Here is a 21,545-nt window from a genome sequence, read left to right as displayed (position 1 = left end):
TACAAGTTTGAGTGAGATGAGATGATCGCTGCTCAAGTTAAACTGGTTCATGTTTGCCTAACAGATCGACCAGATACACAAGCAAATCACAGTAGAGTGAAGTATCAACGAGAAAATCAGTAGTAGTCGTTAGGAGGATTCGAACCTGTGATCTGGGTGCTCCCAAGCATACGCCTTGCACCACTACACCACGACATGTAAAACAACGCATCCTGGTGTTCAGTTCAAGCCTCAGAACCAGTAGAGGATTCCTCTGAATTGTGGCAGGGTCTACGTACCCGGGGCATTCAGTACGAGCCACGTACCCGGGGTGTCCAGTACGAGCCACGTACCCAGGGCGACCAGTACGAGCCACGTACCCGGGGTGACCAGTACGAGCCACGTACCCGGGGTGACCAGTACGAGCCACGTACCCGGGGCGACCAGTACGAGCCACGTACCCGGGGTGACCAGTACGAGCCACGTACCCGGGGCGACCAGTACGAGCCACGTACCCAGGGCGACCAGTACGAGCCACGTACCCGGGGCGACCAGTACGAGCCACGTACCCGGGGCGACCAGTACGAGCCACGTACCCAGGGCGACCAGTACGAGCCACGTACCCAGGGCGACCAGTACGAGCCACGTACCCGGGGCGTCCAGTACGAGCCACGTACCCGGGGCGACCAGTACGAGCCACGTACCTGACCACGTACAGCCAATTATTGCACAACTATATTCTACCCACCTCAAGACTCCGCTCCAATATAGAAGCATCAAGAAATATGGACCAATAGGCTTTCTACAAACACTTCTATTCAATACCCATTGTTTGTGTTCTGTCTTGTGTTGATACTTTTAATACCCTATTAATATCCCCTCTTGTTCTGTCTTGTGTTAATGCCACATCACCCCTCCCACCTCACTCAAATGTAGATATAAAATCGGAGATACGTAAGTTCTAATCAGTTGTGTATTTGTGAACTAAAGTCTTTGAAAATGTAATAAGTTTTACGAAACGCGCCCGTGTCGCGTCAGACTAGAAATAAAAATGAATTTTGGAGAATTGATTTTTGATTTACCTCCAACAGTGAAGCGTAATGTACGAAAGATTGAGAAAATTCGTGTTAGAATTATTAATCTTACTTTTTCGGTCATATTTAATAATATATAAATAAATATATATATATATATATATATATATATATATATATATATATATATATATATATATATATATATATATATATATATATGCGAACAAGCCTGAATGGTCCCTAGGCATACATGCAACTGAAATCTTACACCCTGGAAGCCATCATTTTTTGTATATGTTGTATGTTGTTATATATGTTGTACCTAGTAGCCAGAACGCAATACTCGGCCTACTATGCAAGGCTGGATTTGCCTCATAAGCCAAGTTTTCCTGAATTTATATATTTTTCTATTTTTTTTCTTATGAAATGGTAAAACTATCTTTTTCACTATGCATGAGTTTTTTTTCTTTATTTTGAGTTAAAACTAATGTAGATATTTGACCGAACCTAACCAGCCCAACTACGGGCTCACGATAGCCCGTGCTACTTGGAACTTTTTGTTCCAGTTAGCGAATCTTAAACAACAACAACAACTAACCAACCTAAGCTAACCTAACCTAACCTAACCAACTCTACCTAACCTAACCAACCCTACCTAACCTAACCTAACCAACCCTACCTAACCTAACCTAACCAACCCTACCTAACTTAACCAACCCTACCTAACCTAACTAACCCTGCCTAACCTAGCCTAACCAACCCTACCTAGCCTAACCAACCCTGCCTAACCTAACGTAACCAACACTACCTAACCTAACCTATCTTAACTACAGAACTTGCCTCCAGTTCTGTCCTCTCCTACTGTTCCTTAATGTGTGTATGTGTGTGTGTGTGTACTCACCTAGTTGTGTCTGCAGGATCGAGCATTGACTCTTGGATCCCATCTTTCGAGCATCGGTTGTTTACAGCAATGACTCCTGTCCCTTTTCCCTATCATACCTGGTTTTAAAATTATGAATAGTATTTGCTTCCACAACCTGTTCCTGAAGTACATTCCATTTTCCCACTACTCTCACGCTAAAAGAAAACTTCCTAACATCTCTGTGACTCATCTGAGTTTCAAGCTTCCATCCATGTCCCCTCGTTCTGTTACTATTCCGTGTGAACATTTCGTCTATGTCCACTCTGTCAATCCCTCTGAGTATTTTTTACGTTCCTATCATGTCCCCCCTCGCCCTTCTTCTTTCTAGTGTCGTAAGGCACAGTTTCCTCAGGCGCTCCTCATACCCCATCCTTCGTAGTTCTGGGACGAATCTCGTTGCAAACCTCTGAACCTTTTCCAGTTTCATTATATGCTTCTTCAGATGGGGACTCCATGATGAGGCGGCATACTCTAAGACTGGCCTCACGTAGGCAGTGTAAAGCGCCCTAAATGCCTCCTTACTTAGGTTTCTGAATGATGTTCTAACTTTTGCCAGTGTAGAGTACGCTGCTGTCGTTATCCTATTTATATGTGCCTCAGGAGATAGATTAGGTGTTACGTCCACACCCAGGTCTCTTTCATGCGTCGTCATGGGTAGGCTGTTCTCCTTCATTGTGTACTGTCCCTTTGGTCTCCTATCTTCTAGTCCCATTTCCATAACTTTACATTTGCTCGTGTTGAATTCCAGTAGCCATTTCTCTGACCATCTCTGCAACCTGTTCAGGTCCTCTTGGAGGATCCTGCAATCCTCATCTGTCAACTCTTCTCATCAACTTTGCGTCATCTGCAAACATCGACATGTAGGACTCTACGCCTGTAAACATGTCGTTAACATGTACAAGAAATAGAATTGGTCCCAGCACCGATCCTTGTGGTACTCCACTTGTTACTGTTCGCCAGTCCGACTTCTCGCCCCTTACCGTAACTCTTTGGCTCCTTCCAATTAGGTAGTTCCTTATCCATGCTAGGATCTTTTCCCCCCACCCCCGCCTGCCTCTCAAGCTTAAACAGCAGTCTCATGTGCGGTAGTGATCATGTGTGTGTGTGTGTGTGTGTGTGTGTGTGTGTGTGTGTGTGTGTGTGTGTGTGTGTGTGTGTGTGTGTGTGTGTGTGTGTGTGTGTGTGTGTGTGTGTACTCACCTAGTTGTACTCACCTAGTTGTGCTTGCGGGGGTTGAGCTCTGGCTCTTTGGTCCCGCCTCTCAACCGTCAATCAACAGGTGTACAGGTTCCTGAGCCTATTGGGCTCTATCATATCTACACTTGGAACTGTGTATGGAGTCAGCCTCCACCACATTACTTCCTAATGCATTCCATTTGTCAACCACTCTGACACTAAAAAAGTTCTTTCAAATATCTCTGTGGCTCATTTGGGCACTCAGTTTCCACCTGTGTCCCCTAGTGCGTGTGCCCCGTGTGTTAAATAGCCTGTCTTTATCAACCCTGTCGATTCCCTTGAGAATCTTGAATGTGGTGATCATGTCCCCCCTAACTCTTCTGTCTTCCAACGAAGTGAGGTTTAATTCCCGTAGTCTCTCCTCGTAGCTCATACCTCTCAGCTCGGGTACTAGTCTGGTGGCAAACCTTTGAACCTTTTCCAGATTAGTCTTATGCTTGACTAGATATGGACTCCATGCTGGAGCCGCATACTCCAGGATTGGTCTGACATATGTGGTATATAATGTTCTGAAAGATTCCTTACACAAGTTTCTAAAGGCCGTTCTTATGTTAGCCAACCTGGCATATGCTGCTGCTGTTATCCTGTTGATATGAGCTTCAGGGGACAGGTCTGGCGTGATATCAACCCCCAGGTCTTTCTCTCTCTCTGACTCTTGAAGTATTTCATCTCCCAAATGATACCTTGTATCTGGTCTCCTGCTTCCTACCCCTATCTTCATTACATTACATTTGCTTGGGTTAAATTCTAACACCCATTTGTTCGACCATTCCTGCAGCTTGTCCAGGTCTTCTTGAAGCCTCAAGCTGTCCTCCTCTGTCTTAATCCTTCTCATAATTTTGGCGTCGTCAGCAAACATTGAGAGGAATGAGTCTATACCCTCTGGGAGATCATTTACGTATATCAGAAACAGGATAGGTCCAAGTACAGAGCCCTGTGGGACTCCACTGGTGACTTCACGCCATTCTGAGGTCTCACCTCTCATTGTAACTCTCTGTTTCCTATTGCTTAGGTACTCCCTTATCCCTGGAGCGCCCTACCAGTTACTCCTGCCTGTTTCTCCAGCTTATGCATTAACCTTTTATGGGGTACTCTGTCAAAGGCTTTCCGACAGTCCAAAAAAATGCAGTCCGCCCACCCTTCTCTTTCTTGCTTAATCTTTATCACCTGATCGTAGAATTCTATCAAGCCTGTAAGACAAGATTTACCCTCCCTGAACCCATGTTGATGGGTTGTCACGAAGTCTCTTCTCTCCAGATGTGTTACTAGGTTTTTTCTCACAATCTTCTCCATCACCTTCCATGGTATACAAGTTAAGGACACTGGCCTGTAGTTCAGTGCCTCTTGTCTGTCACCCTTTTTGTATATTGGTACTACATTAGCAGTCTTCCATATTTCTGGTAGGTCTCCAGTGACCTACTATGGAGAGTGGCAAGCAAAGTGCCCCTGCACACTCTCTCAATACCCATGGTGAGATTCCGTCCGGCCCAACAGCTTTTCTCACATCCAGCTCCAATAGGTGCTTCTTGACCTCATCTCTTGTAATTTCGAACCTTTCCAAGGTCACCTGGTTTGCTGCCACCTCTTCTAGCGCCGTGACTTCTCCCTGTTTTATTGTAAAGACCTCCTGGAACCTTTTGTTGAGTTCTTCACACACCTCTTTGTCATTCTCTGTGCACCTGTCCTCGCCCACCTTAAGTTTCATCACCTGTTCCTTCACTGTTGTCTTCCTCCTGATGTGACTGTGTAGTAGCTTTGGTTCGGTCTTGGCTTTATTAGCTATATGATTTTCATGCCTTTTCTCAGCAGCTCTTCTCACACTAACATACTCGTTCCTGGTTCTCTGGTATCTCTCTCTACTTTCTGGTGTTCTGTTATTACGGAAGTTCCTCCATGCCCTTTTGTTCAGCTCCTTTGCTTTCATACATTCCCTATTAAACCACGGATTCTTCCTTTGCTTCTCTGTTTTTTCCTGTTGGGCTGGGACAAACCTGCTTACAGCCTCCTGACATATTTGGGTGACATAGTCCATCATGCCTTGTACGGACTTGGTTCCGAGTTCTGTGTCCCAATGTATATCCCATAGGAATTTATTCATCTTCTCATAGTTTCCCTTTCGGTACGCCAGCCCTTTGTTTCCCAGTTCTTTTTTGGGGATGATAATTCCTCGCTCAACCAGGTACTCAAATCTCAATACACTATGATCACTCATTCCCAAGGGGGCTTCCAACTTAACTTCCCTTATATCCGACTCATTTAGGGTAAATATCAGATCAAGCAAGGCTGGTTCATCCCCTCCCCTCGTTCTTGTCGGTCCCTTGACGTGTTGACTTAGAAAGTTTCTTGTTGCCACATCCAGCAGCTTAGCTCTCCATGTGTCTGGGCCTCCATGTGGGTCTCTGTTCCCCCAATCTATCTTCCCATGGTTGAAGTCTCCCATGATTAGTACTCTGGATCCGTTCCTGCTAGCCACAGAAGCTGCTCTCTCTATTATATTGATGGTGGCCAAGTTGTTTCTATCATATTTCTGTCTGGGTCTTCTGTCATTCGGTTGGGGGTTATATATGACTACTACTATAATTTTCTGTCCACCAGTTACTATGGTGCCTGATATGTAGTCACTGAAACCTTCACAATTCTGAATTACCATCTCTTCGAAACTCCAACTTTCTCTTAGTAGCGAAGCTACACCACCTCCTCCTCTCCCTTCTCTCTCTTTCCTCACTACATAGTAGCCCTGTGGAAACACTGCATATGTTATAGTTTTCGTTAGCTTTGTTTCTGTGAGTGCTATTATGTCTGGGTTTTCTTCTAGTACCCATTCTCCGAGTTCACTTGTTATATTTGTAACCCCATCTATGTTAATGTACATTGTCTTGAAGCTCACTTTCTTCTGTTCATTTTCTTGTCCCTTTCTTGGCGAGCATTCTGCTGGTGTGGGAAGCTGTTCCGTGGGTGAGAAGATCTGTGAGGTGGTTTGCAGGGTCTCAGAGGATTTTGGGGTGGGGGTGGGGATTTAAGGGAAGGAGGGACAGGTACGTGTTGGTTAAGGAGATAGGGGGGACATGGAGGATACGGGGTGTGGAGGGGATAGGGAGGGTATGGGATGAAGGGGGAGGGGAGACAGGGGGGGAAAGGTGGGAGGGGGGACATGACGGGAATGAGGAAGGGGTGACAGGGTCAGAATGGGGTGGGGGGGAGGGAGGGTTGGGTGGGGGCAGGTTGGGTGAGGGGAAGGGAGGGTTTCTATGCAAAGGGGGGTGGTGGTGTTGCCCTCCCCTCTGGTGTTGCTGGGATGCTGGTCGTGGGTTCCCCCTCTTGCCTCTAGGACTGCTGTGTTGGGGGCTGTGATTTCCTGGTTTGCTCCTCTCTCCCTGCGCTTCCTCCTTGCCTCTGCTGCCTTGGCTCTCTCCTCCTTCGTCCTGTCCCTCTGCAGGAATACTTTTTTGTATCCCTCCACATGCTGCAGACGACTCTTCCTTTCGAGAATATCCTCCTTCGTGGTTTCGTTTGTAAACACCACCTTTACAAGTCGGTTTCTGTCCTTGTTGTACCAGCCCAACCTGAAAATCTCAATGTTTTGTTCTGCCCCTTCCATCTGTAACCCATTCAGTAGCCCATGTACTGCCTCTCTATCCTTGCTATTCCATTCTTGCCTGTTGGATCCTTCCTGTTCTCTGATGCCTACAACTACCACTGATCTTTTTCTCTCCAGCAGCTGAGTGGTGCACCTTGCTGCTTCCTGTGAAGTAGCAGCTTGCATGGCTACCTCCCTCACTGTGGCCATTGCTTCTGAGCTCTTTTTCAGTATGTCCGCAAATGTTTCAGGTACAGAGGCATTTCCTTCCAATGTAACATTTCCACCTTCCCTTTGGATGAGAATCTGATGTTCGGTCTCTTTATTTTTCTCTGTGAGGGATTTAATCTCCTCCCTTGCTGATGTCAGCTCACTTTGCAGGTTGTTAATTGTAATCCTCATTTCATGCATCTCCCTCCTGAATTCCTCCAGAACTTGGGTTAACATTTCCTTCGTTTGGTTACTTTGCCTGTTTCCTATGTCCCTGTTGCGTCCTCCTGCCATTTTGCCCCTTGTCAAGAGAGAGAGCAAGAGAGAGAGAGAGAGAGCAAGAGAGAAAGAGAGCAAGAGAGAGAGAAAGAGAGCAAGAGAGAGAGAGAGCGAGAACGTGTGTGTGCGTGTGTGCGCGTGGGATGGGGGTTAAGAGGATATGTGGTGTCTGCAGATTACGGCAGGTAAGAGAGGGGGTAAGAGAAAGGGGTAAGAGAGGGGTGGATTATGAGTGAGGATTATATCCCCTTTCCACAAAAGGTGTTAATCCCTTCTAGCCTGACTGGACGTATGTGTGAGTGCGTGCGTGTGTGTGTGTGTGTTTGTTTTTGCGTGTGCGTGCGTGTGTGCTTGCAAACGTACGTACGTGTGCATGCGTGTGTTGCGGGGGTCCCAAAAAATGTCAACCGCTACCCAAATTGAGCCACTTTGATATTTTAAATGTATCTGGTACACTGAACAAGAATTTGGTAATATTTTACCTCTGTACACCTGAAGAATTGAGCAGAATTTGTGTGTGCGTACATGTGTGCGTTTTTGCGTGTACTCACCTAGTTGTACTCACCTAGTTGTGCTTGCGGGGTTGAGCTCTGGCTCTTTGGTCCCGCCTCTCAACCATCAATCAACAGGTGTACAGGTTCCTGAGCCTATTGGGCTCTATCATATCTACACTTGAAACTGTGTATGGAGTCAGCCTCCACCACATCACTTCCTAATGCATTCCATTTGTCAACCACTCTGACACTAAAAAAGTTCTTTCTAATATCTCTGTGGCTCATTTGGGCACTCATTTTCCACCTGTGTCCCCTAGTGCGTGTGCCCCTTGTGTTAAATAGTCTGTCTTTATCAACCCTGTCGATTCCCTTGAGAATCTTGAATGTGGTGATCATGTCCCCCCTAACTCTTCTGTCTTCCAACGAAGTGAGGTTCAATTCCCGTAGTCTCTCCTCGTAGCTCATACCTCTCACCTCGGGAACTAGCCTGGTGACAAACTTTTGAACCTTTTCCAGTTTAGTCTTATGCTTGACTAGATATGGACTCCATGCTGGAGCCGCATACTCCAGGATTGGTGTGACATATGTGGTATATAATGTTCTAGAAAGATTCCTTACACAAGTTTCTAAAGCCCGTTCTTATGTTAGCCAACCTGGCATATGCTGCTGATGTTATCCTCTTGATATGAGCTTCAGGGGTTTGGTCTGGCGTGATATCAACCCCCAGGTCTTTCTCTCTCTCTGACTCTTGAAGTATTTCATCTCCCAAGTGATACCTTGTATCTGTTCTCCTGCTTCCTACCCCTATCTTCATTACATTACATTTGCTTGGGTTAAACTCTAACATCCATTTGTTCGACCATTCCTGCAGCTTGTCCAGGTCTTCTTGAAGCCTCAAGCTGTCCTCCTCTGTCTTAATCCTTCTCATAATTTTGGCGTCGTTAGCAAACATTGAGAGGAATGAGTCTATACCCTCTGGGAGATCATTTACGTATATCAGAAACAGGATAGGTCCAAGCACAGAGCCCAGTGGGACTCCACTGGTGACTTCACGCCATTCTGAGGTCTCACCCCTCACTATAACTCTCTGCTTCCTATTGCTTAGGCACTCCCTTATCCACTGGAGCGCCCTACCAGTTACTCCTGCCTGTTTCTCCAGCTTATGCATCAACCTTTCATGGGGTACTGTGTCAAAGGCTTTCCGACAGTCCAAAAAAATGCAGTCCGCCCAGCCTTCTCTTTCTTGCTTAATCTTTGTCACCTGATCATAGAATTCTATCAAGCCTGTAAGGCAAGATTTACCCTCCCTGAACCCATGTTGATGGGTTGTCACGAAGTCTCTTCTCTCCAGATGTGTTACTAGGTTTTTTCTCACAATCTTCTCCATCACCTTGCATGGTATACAAGTTAAAGACACTGGCCTGTAGTTCAGTGCCTCATGTCTGTCACCCTTTATGTGTGTGTGTGTGTGTGTGTGTGTGTGTGTGTGTGTGTGTGTGTGTGTGTGTGTGTGTGTGTGTGTGTGTGTGTGTGTGTACTAACCCAGCACTAACAGACATCACCCTACAGGTCAGCACCAGTGTGTGTGTGTGTGTGTGTGTGTGTGTGTGTGTGTGTGTGTGTGTGTGTGTGTGTGTGTGTGTGTACTAACCCAGCACTAACAGACATCACCCTACAGGTCAGCACCAGTGTGTGTGTGTGTGTGTGTGTGTGTGTGTGTGTGTGTGTGTGTGTGTGTGTGTGTGTACTAACCCAGCACTAACAGACATCACCCTACAGGTCAGCACCAGGCCGCCGTCCAACAGAGCGGGTACAACACCTCCGTCAACGAGACATATTCCATTCAGGTCATCATACTCTTCAGCGCCCTCAGTCAACTGGTCATCACCTCTCACTTCCGATGACCGACAACCCTTCCCTCGGGGACGTGATAACCAAAACATTGTCAGGAAATTTACTATTTTTGTAAATAAAATAGAGAGAAATCAATATATTTTTTTAGTGCCGTTATGCACCTGAGGTGTGTGGAACACAACGGTTTGTTCCAAGTGATGGCACTCATCGTAGTGTCCTTGGGTGTTGTCCCAGTGGTGGAGTACACGTGAGTGTTGTTCCAGTGGTGGAGTACACGTGGGTGTTGTTCCAATGGTGGAGTACACGTGGGTGTTGTTCCAGTGGTGGAGTACACGTGGGTGTTGTTCCAATGGTGGAGTACACGTGGGTGTTGTTCCAGTGGTGGAGTACACGTGGGTGTTGTTCCAATGGTGGAGTACACGTGGGTGTTGTTCCAGTGGTGGAGTACACGTGGGTGTTGTTCCAGTGGTGGAGTACACATGGGTGTTGTTCCAATGGTGGAGTACACGTGGGTGTTGTTCCAGTGGTGGAGTACACGTGAGTGTTGTTCCAGTGGTGGAGTACACGTGGGTGTTGTTCCAGTGGTGGAGTACACGTGGGTGTTGTTCCAGTGGTGGAGTACACGTGGGTGTTGTTCCAGTGGTGGAGTACACGTGGGTGTTGTTCCAGTGGTGGAGTACACGTGGGTGTTGTTCCAGTGGTGGAGTACACGTGGGTGTTGTTCCAGTGGTGGAGTACACGTGGGTGTTGTTCCAGTGGTGGAGTACACGTGGGTGTTGTTCCAGTGGTGGAGTACACGTGGGTGTTGTTCCAGTGGTGGAGTACACGTGGGTGTTGTTCCAGTGGTGGAGTACACGTGGGTGTTGTTCCAGTGGTGGAGTACACGTGGGTGTTGTTCCAGTGGTGGAGTACACGTGGGTGTTGTTCCAGTGGTGGAGTACACGTGGGTGTTGTTCCAGTGGTGGAGTACACGTGAGTGTTGTTCCAGTGGTGGAGTACACGTGGGTGTTGTTCCAGTGGTGGAGTACACGTGGGTGTTGTTCCAGTGGTGGAGTACACGTGAGTGTTGTTCCAGTGGTGGAGTACACGTGGGTGTTGTTCCATTGGTGGAGTACACGTGAGTGTTGTTCCAGTGGTGGAGTACACGTGGGTGTTGTTCCAGTGGTGGAGTACACGTGGGTGTTCCAGTACTTCAACTTACCATAACACAAAAGCATTGAAAAAATAGTGTGTGTATATATATATATATATATATATATATATATATATATATATATATATATATATATATATATATATATATGTCGTACCTAGTAGCCAGAACTCACTGCTCAGCCTACTATGCAAGGCCCAATTTGCCTAATAAGCCAAGTTTTTATGAATTAATTGTTTTTCGGCTACCTAACCAACCTAACCTAACCTAACCTAACTTTTTCATGTACCTAACCCAACCTAACCTATAAGGATAGGTTAGGTTAGGTTAGGTAAGGTTGGTTAGGTTCGGTCATATATCTACATAAATTTTTACTCCAATAAAAAAAAATTGACCTCATACGTAATGAAATGGGTAGTTTTATCATTTCATAAGAAAAAAATTAGAGAAAATATATTAATTTAGGAAAACTTGGCTTAATAGGCAAATCGGGCCTTGCATAGTAGGCCGAGAAGTGCGTTCTGGCTACTAGGTACGACATATATATATATATATATATATATATATATATATATGTATATATATATATATATATATATATATATATATATATATATATATATATATATATATTTATGATCGATGTTCGATCATAAATCGATCATAACTACGATCGATGAGTAGTTATAAATTTCATCTTGTAGTTTAATGGATTTTTAAATTAGCTTTAATATATGTGACAGTTAATAAGTTTTATTTGTATTGATCACTTTAAGTGCGCTTAAGTGTTTTGTTTTCTTAAGCATTTTCCTTTCTTTGATAAGCAATTATATTCAGTATGAGTTCTTTGTTTACCAGTTATTTGATTGTGATTTCTGTTTTTTCTTTTAGATCTGATGATGAATACGAGAAGATATATGATGTAAATAAATAATATGATATATAAATAAATATATATATATATATATATATATTTATTTATTTATTCATTTATTTATTTATGCAAACAAGCTTGAATGGTCCCAAAGCCAATATATAACTGAAATTTCCACACACCAGAAGGATTCGAACCCAGACAGCTAGGAGCAGTGTGTACCTTGGTGTACCTGGTTCCTTAACCGCTTGTCCACACTAATGCCCACACCCCGTTATTCTGGGGTGTGGAGTTCTCAGTTGCATATTGGCTTGGGGACCATTCTAGCTTGCTTCACATTTGTGTTGCTCACGTGGCTCCGCCAAGTGAGGTGATTCGATGAAATAACTATGCCCAAGCTTACCACCGAGTGCTGTCGGGTGTTGAGTGCATAAGTTCTCTCGACTTCCAAGATTTTTGTACATTCAATGTGGTCAAGTGGTTAAGGTACCAGGTACACAAAGGTACACAGTGCTCCTAGCTGTCTGGGTCCGAATCCCTCTGGGGGTGTGGAATTTTTATGTGTATATATATTATATCATATTCTGTATTGATTATTTTTTGTTTAGGGCTGAAGAGGCATTTGACAGGTGCCCCAAAAGTCACACGAGACAAGCCCATGACATCACCCTAACAAGAGAAATGCTGAATAAAAATACTTGTATAATAGACACAACCCAAGATGTAAGACGATTACAAATTTATGATCACTCTACATAAAAATAGAACAACCAACCATAATTACCCATATTATAGAACTATTTACTCTACCCACCACGAGAGTAAGAACAAGACCGGAACATGAAGATGCCAACATAGAGGACACTGCCCAACATGCTACGCCCAATACACCTGATTAATCTTTATATGTGAATCGTACCCCATTTTCGCCTCTTTCTCCAAACTTTAACGCCTTACTTTTCTTCCCTTTACGCCTTATTCTTGACCTTATTCTATTATTTGTATTGATCTACTTGTCTACACCTGACCCCCTAATGGAATAAATCCAATATGCCGTGTACTTTCCTGTCACTTGAGAATGAACCATGTAGGTTCGAAACGTGTATTTTTATAATAAGTGTAATACATTCTACAGTTATTTATCTCTTTTTTCTTCACCTCGAACGAAGATGACTTTTGGAGAACTCCTCTTCCAATTACACCAAGATGCAAGAGCACTAGTCATATAAGAAAAATAATTAATACAGAATAAGCTGCCATATTCGATGAACAAAAAACAACAAAAATTATATATATATATATATATATATATATATATATATATATATATATATATATATATATATATATATATATATATATATATATATATATATGTCGTACCTAGTAGCCAGAACTCACTTTTCAGCCTACAATGCAAGGCCCGATTTGCCTAATAAGCCAAGTTTTCATGAATTAATATATTTTCTCTAATTTTTTTCTTATGAAATGATAAAGCAACCCATTTCATTATGTAAGAGGTCAATTTTTTTTTATTGGAGTTAAAATTAACGTAGATATATGACCGAACCTAACCAACCCTACCTAACCTAACCTAACCTATCTTTATAGGTTAGGTTCGGTTAGGTAGCCGAAAAAGTTAGGTTAGGTAGGTTAGGTAGTCGAAAAGCAATTAATTCATGAAAACTTGGCTTATTAGGCAAATCGGGCCTTGCATAGTAGGCTCAGAAGTGAGTTCTGGCTACTAGGTACGACATATATATATATATATATATATATATATATACCCCTGGAAGAATGGCAAGCAGTTGGTATGGGACTACACGTGCGTATCAACCCTGGCTAACACCTACATTAACCTCAGTGTTGCACAACCAGGTGGCGCTGCCACCCACAGGGAAGCAGCCAAATCCCGTAAGTATAGAGAACTGGATCACCACTACAATTTTGTCCCCATTGCTTCTGAGACGCTCGGCGCCTGGGGTAAAAGTGCTACCAGTTTTTTGAAGGAACTGGGTTCTAGGCTCATTGAAACAACAAGGGACCCGAGAGCTGCAAGCTTTCTTTTCCAGCGCCTCAGTGTGGCGATACAGAGGGGAAATGCGCACTGCATCCAGGGTTCCTGCCCGCCATCTGAGGAGCTGGAGGAACTCGACAACCTATGACAACCATCTTTGTAACCCATATGTAACTCCTTTTTTGTAACAAAGTTCAAATAAAGTAAATATATATGTGTACATACAAAAGAATGGGGGTGATAGGAGAAGATAATATTAGTGTTCAGTGAGAAACCACAAGGTCTCCTCTGAATACTTTTTATTTTCTTCTCCGAGGCTATGGGTCCCCACATTGGCACCAGAGGTGGTACCCTCACAAACTTAAAAAAAAAAAAAAAAAAATATATATATATATATATATATATATATATATATATATATATATATATATATATATATATATATATATATATATATATATATATATATATATATATATATATATATATGGTATTAATTTCATCAACACAAGACAGAACAAGAGGTGGCATTAATAGGCTATTAATTTCATCAACACAAGACAGAACACGAAACAATGGGTATTGAATAGAAGTGTTTGTAGAAAGCCTATTGGTCCATATTTCTTGATGCTTCTATATTGGAGCGGAGTCTTGAGGTGGGTAGAATATAGTTGTGCATTAATTGGCTGTTGATTGCCGGTGTTGACTTCTTGATGTGTAGTGCCTCGCAAACGTCAAGCCGCCTGCTATCTCTGTATCTATCGATGATTTCTGTGTTGTTTACTAGGATTTCTCTGGCGATGGTTTGGTTGTGGGAAGAGATTATATGTTCCTTAATGGAGCCCTGTTGCTTATGCATCGTTAAACGCCTAGAAAGAGATGTTGTTGTCTTGCCTATATACTGGTTTTTTTGGAGCTTACAGTCCCCAAGAGGGCATTTGAAGGCATGACGTTTGCGAGGCACTACACATCAAGAAGTCAACACCGGCAATCAACAGCCAATTAATGCACAACTATATTCTACCCACCTCAAGACTCCGCTCCAATATAGAAGCATCAAGAAATATGGACCAATAGGCTTTCTACAAACACTTCTATTCAATACCCATTGTTTCGTGTTCTGTCTTGTGTTGATGAAATTAATACCCTATTAATGCCACCTCTTGTTCTGTCTTGTGTTGATGAAATTAATACCCTATATATATATATATATATATATATATATATATATATATATATATATATATATATATATATATATATATATATATATATATATATATATATATTAGTATATTTTGGTAGCAGTCTTTCCTGTAGACATATATTATTAAATATGACCGAAAAAGTAAGATTAATAATTCTAACACGAATTTTCTCAATCTTTCGTACATTTCTTTTCACTGTTGGAGGTAAATCAAAAATAAATTCTCCAAAATTCATTTTTATTTCTAGTCTGACGCGACACGAGCGCGTTTCGTAAAACTTATTACATTTTCAAAGACTTTAGTTCACAAATACACAGCTGAATAGAACTGATTGATTGATTGATAAAGATTAAGCCACCCAAGAGGTGGCACGGGCATGAATAGCCCGTAAGTGGTACAATTTTTTCTTTTTTTTCCCAGTGTTCTGAGGTTGCATTTAACCATCAAGCTGTTATCGTGGGGGAGGATACTGCTTCACAGTCTTTATGAGGGTGTCCAGCTGCTGGACACCTTTGTTGACCAGGAGAGTGGCTGTGTTGATGGCTTCAGGGTGGCCACTGCATGATTCAGGCACTCTTAAAGCTCTTCTAAGGTCATTGGTTGCTTCACATTCCAGAAGATAGTGAAGAATTGGCTTTTCTGTGACAGTTTGGCAGAAGATGCACTCTCTCTGTCGGGGTTCACCAATCTCCCAGTTGCATCTGTAACCTAGACGTAGTCTAAATAACCTAACTGCTATTTCCCTGTGGATTCCTTTTGGGATATTTAACCTTTCTAATTTGGTTGCCTGAAGATACCATGTTGCAGATGGCGAACCTTCAGCTATTCTCTGGTGTAGGTAGGCTTTGTTGAGATGTGAGAGTTTTTTGGTGATGATGTTTTTTATGTTCTCTAGGCTGGGTTGAATTGTTTATGTATCACTGGATGACGAGTTGCCAATTTAGCAATTTCATCAGCTTTTTCATTTAATGGGATTCCAATATGGGATGGGATCCAGTTTAAAGTTATGTTGAGGCCTTTGCCTTTAGCGACTGCTCCTTGATACAAAATGGTGGTAATTATTTCCACATTATCTTTCCACTGTTTTTGTCCTAGTATTTGAAGTGCAGCTTTTGAGTCTGTGTGTATGATTGCATTTTGAGTGTTTTGTGCAATCACATATGCGAATGCTTGTTGTATGGCGAACAGCTCAGTTTGCGTTGATGATACTAGTCCTCCCAGTCTCCAATATGCCTGAACGCTGGTCGTGCAAAGAGCAGCGCCAGCACTCTCATTTTCTGTGTCCACCGATCCGTCTGTGAAGATGTGGGTGGCTCCTGCTACTGCTATGCTATACATTTGCTCTTCTATTATGCGCCTTAGGATTGTCGGATCATAGGCAGCCTTTTTCATTGGGAGACTTTCTATTACTATTTTGAAAGTAGGCTCTTCCCACGGCGTGGAAGGAGTGTAATTTGGGTGTGGATGATCACCCTCGCTATCAAGAATCATGTTTTTTAAATGTAGTCTGTTTAGGACTTTTCCTGCTCTTGCAACCCAAGAGTTTCCATTGTTTTGGCCTAGTCCAACCACCAAAGCCTGCCGTACTGGGATTGGATCAGAAGAAATAATTATCTTACTGATAATTGTAGCTGTCCTTTGTGATATTCTTTCTTGTAGAGAGGGCAAACCCGTCTCCAGTCTAAGAGTTTCAAGCCTGGTCCACATGGGGGCTCCCAGTGCAGCTCTCATAGCATTGTTTTGGGCAACTTCAAGCTTTTTCCACTGTTGGTGTGATAGATTTGTGAGTGCAGGTGCGGCATAATCGATCACTGATCTGACTGCCTGTACATAGTATGTGCGAAGGACTTGCAGATTGGCTCCTCCAGAAAGGGAGGTTAGCGACCTGAGGATTGCCGTCCGGGCCGCAGTTCGCTCTCTCAAGTATGTGACCTCAGCGTTAAAATTCATGTGTGTGTCCAGGATGATTCCTAGATACTGATAGGTGTCGACCCATTCTATTGGTTGACCCTGTACTGTGAGTTGGATGTTGGGCTTCGCTATTTTTATGGGCATGGCCTTTGACTTTGAGGGGTTGAGTTTGATCCCAATCTGTTTTGCCTCTTTACTGATGCAGTCTAAGCATTTGGGTGCAAGGCGCGCCGCATCCCTTCCTTTTATGATGATGACAAAGTCGTCCGCGTAGTTTAGCAGCCTGCAGTGATGTGGGAGTTTCAACCTCATTATTCTTTCCATTAAACAGTTGAAGAGAAGAGGGCTAAGAATACCTCCTTGCGGTGTACCATTTTCATGTATTTTGTACTCAGAAACTGTGCCATGAAGTTTTACTCTTGCCTCTCTGTTTATGAGACAGTTTTTGGTCCAGGAGAGCAGGTTGCCTCTGACCTCTTTGTCAATGAGGCAGCAGAGAATAGCTGGGGCGCTAGCCAGTTCAAAGGCTTTTTCGAGGTCCAGGAATATCAGCATTCCTGGTCTGTCATTCAAGTGGGCTAACAGAGTTGTAATACATTCCACTGTGCCAACCCCTCTTCTATAGGCATACATATCATGATGCAGTTTAGGCATTTTCCACTCCAGTCTGTTGAGTGCCATTCTGTCAGCCGTCTTGGCTGCACAGCTTTGGAGAGAGATGGGCCTGGGATTAGCTGGATCTTTGGGTTTTGGGATCGGCACTATGTCTGCTCTATTCCAAGCAGAAGGTCTAGTTTGAGAAGTCCAGGCTAAATTAATTAACCTTAGGTATGCAGCGTCTCCCTCTGGGCCGAGGTTTCTAATCATTTTATAGGTTATTTTGTCGGCTCCAGGGGATGTATCCTTGGAGTTTTTCTTAGCCCGATTGAGCTCATCCAGTGTGAAGGGGGCATTAGTGTCAGAGACTTCTTCACATGCTGTAAGGATTCTGTGCCACCTTTCTTCCTCTAGTCCGGTCTGTACTGCTAATACATCTGGTGGAAGTTGATTGCTGGCTGCTCTCTCTGCAAACCTGGTTGCCAGTACTTCGGCTTCCTGTTGAGGATCCTTGGGGTGTGGAGCTTTAGGTGTTTTATTCCCTTTGGCCCGGTGAATTTGCTGCCACATCTCCCCGAGGGAGGTGTGTTCATTCAGGTGTGAACACCATTCTAGCCACTTTTGTTCTTTTATTTGTCTGGTCTCTCGATGTACATGTTCCTTGACCTCACAAAGTAAGATCCTGTTGCGGTCACTTGGCTGCTTTTTGTATAGCTTTCTTGTTCTATTGAGTCTATGGTTGAGTTCTTTGACACGTTCGCAATAGTACCAATGATCTTTATGGTGTCCGGTGGACTGTTTTTTCAGTGGGATTGAGTGGTTGGCTGCACTTTGAATCGCTTTGACAAATTCTTGTTCTGCCTGATTAATGTCTTCGGGAAGATCATAGTTTCTTTGTCACTCTGAAATGAGGTTTTGAAATCGGTCCCAGTTTGCTAAAGCAAAGTTCCAGGCTTCAGATGGAGGCGGAGGTGGGGTGGGTAGGTCTAACTGAAGATCAATTTGGACCCCATAGTGGTCGCTTGTGAGTGTGGGCTCAACTGACCATGTTGCTGCATCTTTTAGGGAGGCTGAAACGAAGGTTAGGTCTAATCTGCCTCCTTGGATGTGGGTAGGTTCATTCTTGTTTAGGATTTGTATTTCTGGAAGCTGGTCCAGTAGATGTGTAATGTGTATGCCGGTTTCATTTGTTTTGTTCGAGCCCAGTGCCAATCGATGATGGGCATTAAAATCTCCACAAATGATTGTGTTTGTTGTTGTCGCGTGTCCAAATAACACAGAGAGATCCATTTCGGCTTGTGGAGACCTGTACACATTGAACACTTCAAGTTTGTCGTGTCTTAGCTCAATGGTGACTCCCATTACCTCTGTCCCTGCTCCACAATTGGGTGGGCTGGTTATGGATTTGGAGATCAGGTCACTTTTTACATAGATTGCACATCCCCTGGATTGCCCATTGATCCATTCCACACTGCAGTGTGGAAACCTCCGCCCTTTTCCATGACTGTTACGTCTAGAAAGGGCAGCTTCCCATCCTTTTCCATCTCGTAAGTGAAACGCAGCACGGAACTCTACCATCGAGTTCCGTGGTACCATGCTCGATGGTACCATGGTACCATCGAGCAAAAAGTCTTAGTCGACATGAACTTGAAACCGGCCATATACTGCAGGTATGTTGACGACATTTTTACACAGGTACCTGATGTCAGACATCTGCAGGAGCTGAAGGAGGCATTTGAGCAGAGTTCCGTGCTGCGTTTCACTTACGAGATGGAAAATGATGGGAAGCTGCCCTTTCTAGATGTAACAGTCATGGAAAAGGGCGGAGGTTTCCACACTGCAGTCTACACTAAGGAAACAAACATAGGAATGTGCCTAAATGCCAACAGCGACTGCCCAGACAGATACAAGAGGAGTGTTGTTAACGCATATGTCGACCGTGCTCTCAGCCACAGCTCAGAATGGAAGCAAGTCGACGAAGAACTCTGTAGGGTAAGGCAGGTCCTAGTCAATAACGGCTTCTCCAATGGTTTCGTCGAAGACATCATAAGAAGGAAAGTGAAAAGCCATGCAACCTCTGAAGAGACAACTAACACAACACCTATACCCCCTATTAGACTATTTTACAGGAACTTCTTTTCCACAGCTCATAAAACGGAGGAAAGGGTCCTGAAAGATATTGTTAATAGAAACGTTATCCCTACAGACAAAAATCAGAGGATACAACTGACGATTTACTATAAAACCAGAAAAACGGCCAGCCTACTCATGAGAAACTCTCCAGACACAAAACAGAACGCTTTAAAAGAGACTAACGTCGTCTATGCCTTCAAATGCCCTCTTGGGGACTGTAAGCTCCAAAAAACACAGTATACAGGCAAGACAACAACATCTCTTTCTAGGCGTTTAACGATGCATAAGCAACAGGGCTCCATTAAGGAACATATAATCTCTTCCCACAACCAAACCATCGCCAGAGAAATCCTAGTAAACAACACAGAAATCATCGATAGATACAGCGATAGCAGGCGGCTTGACGTTTGCGAGGCACTACACATCAAGAAGTCAACACCAGCAATCAACAGCCAATTATTGCACAACTATATTCTACCCACCTCAAGACTCCGCTCCAATATAGAAGCATCAAGAAATATGGACCAATAGGCTTTCTACAAACACTTCTATTCAATATCCATTGTTTTGTGTTCTGTCTTGTGTTGATGAAATTAATACCCTATTAATACCACTTCTTGTTCTGTCTTGTGTTGATTAAATTAATACCCTATTAATGCCACATCTTGTTCTGTCTTGTGTTAATGCCACATCACCCCTTCCACCTCACTCAAATGTAGATATAAAATCGGAGATGCGTAAGTTCTATTCAGTTGTGTATTTGTGAACTAAAGTCTTTGAAAATGTAATAAGTTTTACGAAACGCGCTCGTGTCGCGTCAGACTAGAAATAAAAATGAATTTTGGAGAATTGATTTTTGATTTACCTCCAACAGTGAAAAGAAATGTACGAAAGATTGAGAAAATTCGTGTTAGAATTATTAATCTTACTTTTTCGGTCAAATTTAATAATATATATATATATATATATATATATATATATATATATATATATATATATATATATATATATATATATATATATATATATATATGCGAACAAGCCTGAATGGTCCCCAGGACAATATGCAACTGAAAACTCACACCCCAGAAGTGACTCGAACCCATACTCCCAGGAGCAACGCAACTGGTATGTACAAGACGCCTTAATCCACTTGACCATCACGACCGGACAAAATGAGGTGATAGCCGAGGCTATTTGAACCACCCCACCGCCGGCACTCGGATAGTAATCTTGGGCATAGCATTTTACCAAATCACCTCATTCTTTGGGGCACACGTGAGGAACACAAATGCGAACAAGCCTGAATGGTCCCCAGGACAATATGCAACTGAAAACTCACACCCCAGAAGTGACTCGAACCCATACTCCCAGGAGCAACACAACTGGTATGTACAAGACGCCTTAATCCACTTGACCATCACGACCGGACAAAATGAGGTGATAGCCGAGGCTATTTGAACCACCCCACCGCCGGCACTCGGATAGTAATCTTGGGCATAGCATTTTACCAAATCACCTCATTCTTTGGGGCACACGTGAGGAACACAAATGCGAACAAGCCTGAATGGTCCCCAGGACAATATGCAACTGAAAACTCACACCCCAGAAGTGACTCGAACCCATACTCCCAGGAGCAACGCAACTGGTATGTACAAGACGCCTTAATCCACTTGACCATCACGACCGGACAAAATGAGGTGATAGCCGAGGCTATTTGAACCACCCCACCGCCGGCACTCGGATAGTAATCTTGGGCATAGCATTTTACCAAATCACCTCATTCTTTGGGGCACACGTGAGGAACACAAATGCGAACAAGTCTGAATGGTCCCCAGGACAATATGCAACTGAAAACTCACACCCCAGAAGTGACTCGAACCCATACTCCCAGGAGCAACGCAACTGGTATGTACAAGACGCCTTAATCCACTTGACCATCACGACCGGACAAAATGAGGTGATAGCCGAGGCTATTTGAACCACCCCACCGCCGGCACTCGGATAGTAATCTTGGGCATAGCATTTTACCAAATCACCTCATTCTTTGGGGCACACGTGAGG

The 21,545-nt window shown here is 43.5% G+C and overlaps 1 protein-coding gene across 3 annotated transcripts in view; it reads left to right on the top strand.

Moving 5' to 3' along the window:
* LOC138367900 (uncharacterized) overlaps positions 1–12,757 on the top strand; it is a 54,157-nt gene extending 41,400 nt beyond the window's left edge. For 2 of the 3 annotated variants that reach the window (XM_069330169.1, XM_069330177.1), the window contains exon 4: positions 9,514–10,841. In XM_069330169.1, coding sequence (XP_069186270.1) covers positions 9,880–10,794 — 915 coding nt within the window. In that variant the 5' untranslated portion in view covers positions 9,514–9,879 and the 3' untranslated portion in view covers positions 10,795–10,841. Of the gene's footprint in view, positions 1–9,513; positions 10,842–11,632 lie in introns of those variants that run through there. The other variant, XM_069330182.1, reaches the window with a different exon arrangement.
* Positions 12,758–21,545: the final 8,788 nt, after the last annotated feature.

This window comes from Procambarus clarkii, chromosome 3 (genome assembly GCF_040958095.1).
Source record: "Procambarus clarkii isolate CNS0578487 chromosome 3, FALCON_Pclarkii_2.0, whole genome shotgun sequence".
NCBI lineage: Eukaryota > Metazoa > Arthropoda > Malacostraca > Decapoda > Cambaridae > Procambarus > Procambarus clarkii.
Note: the sequence above shows the minus strand (reverse complement) of the source record. Positions and strands in the feature narration are given on the sequence as shown.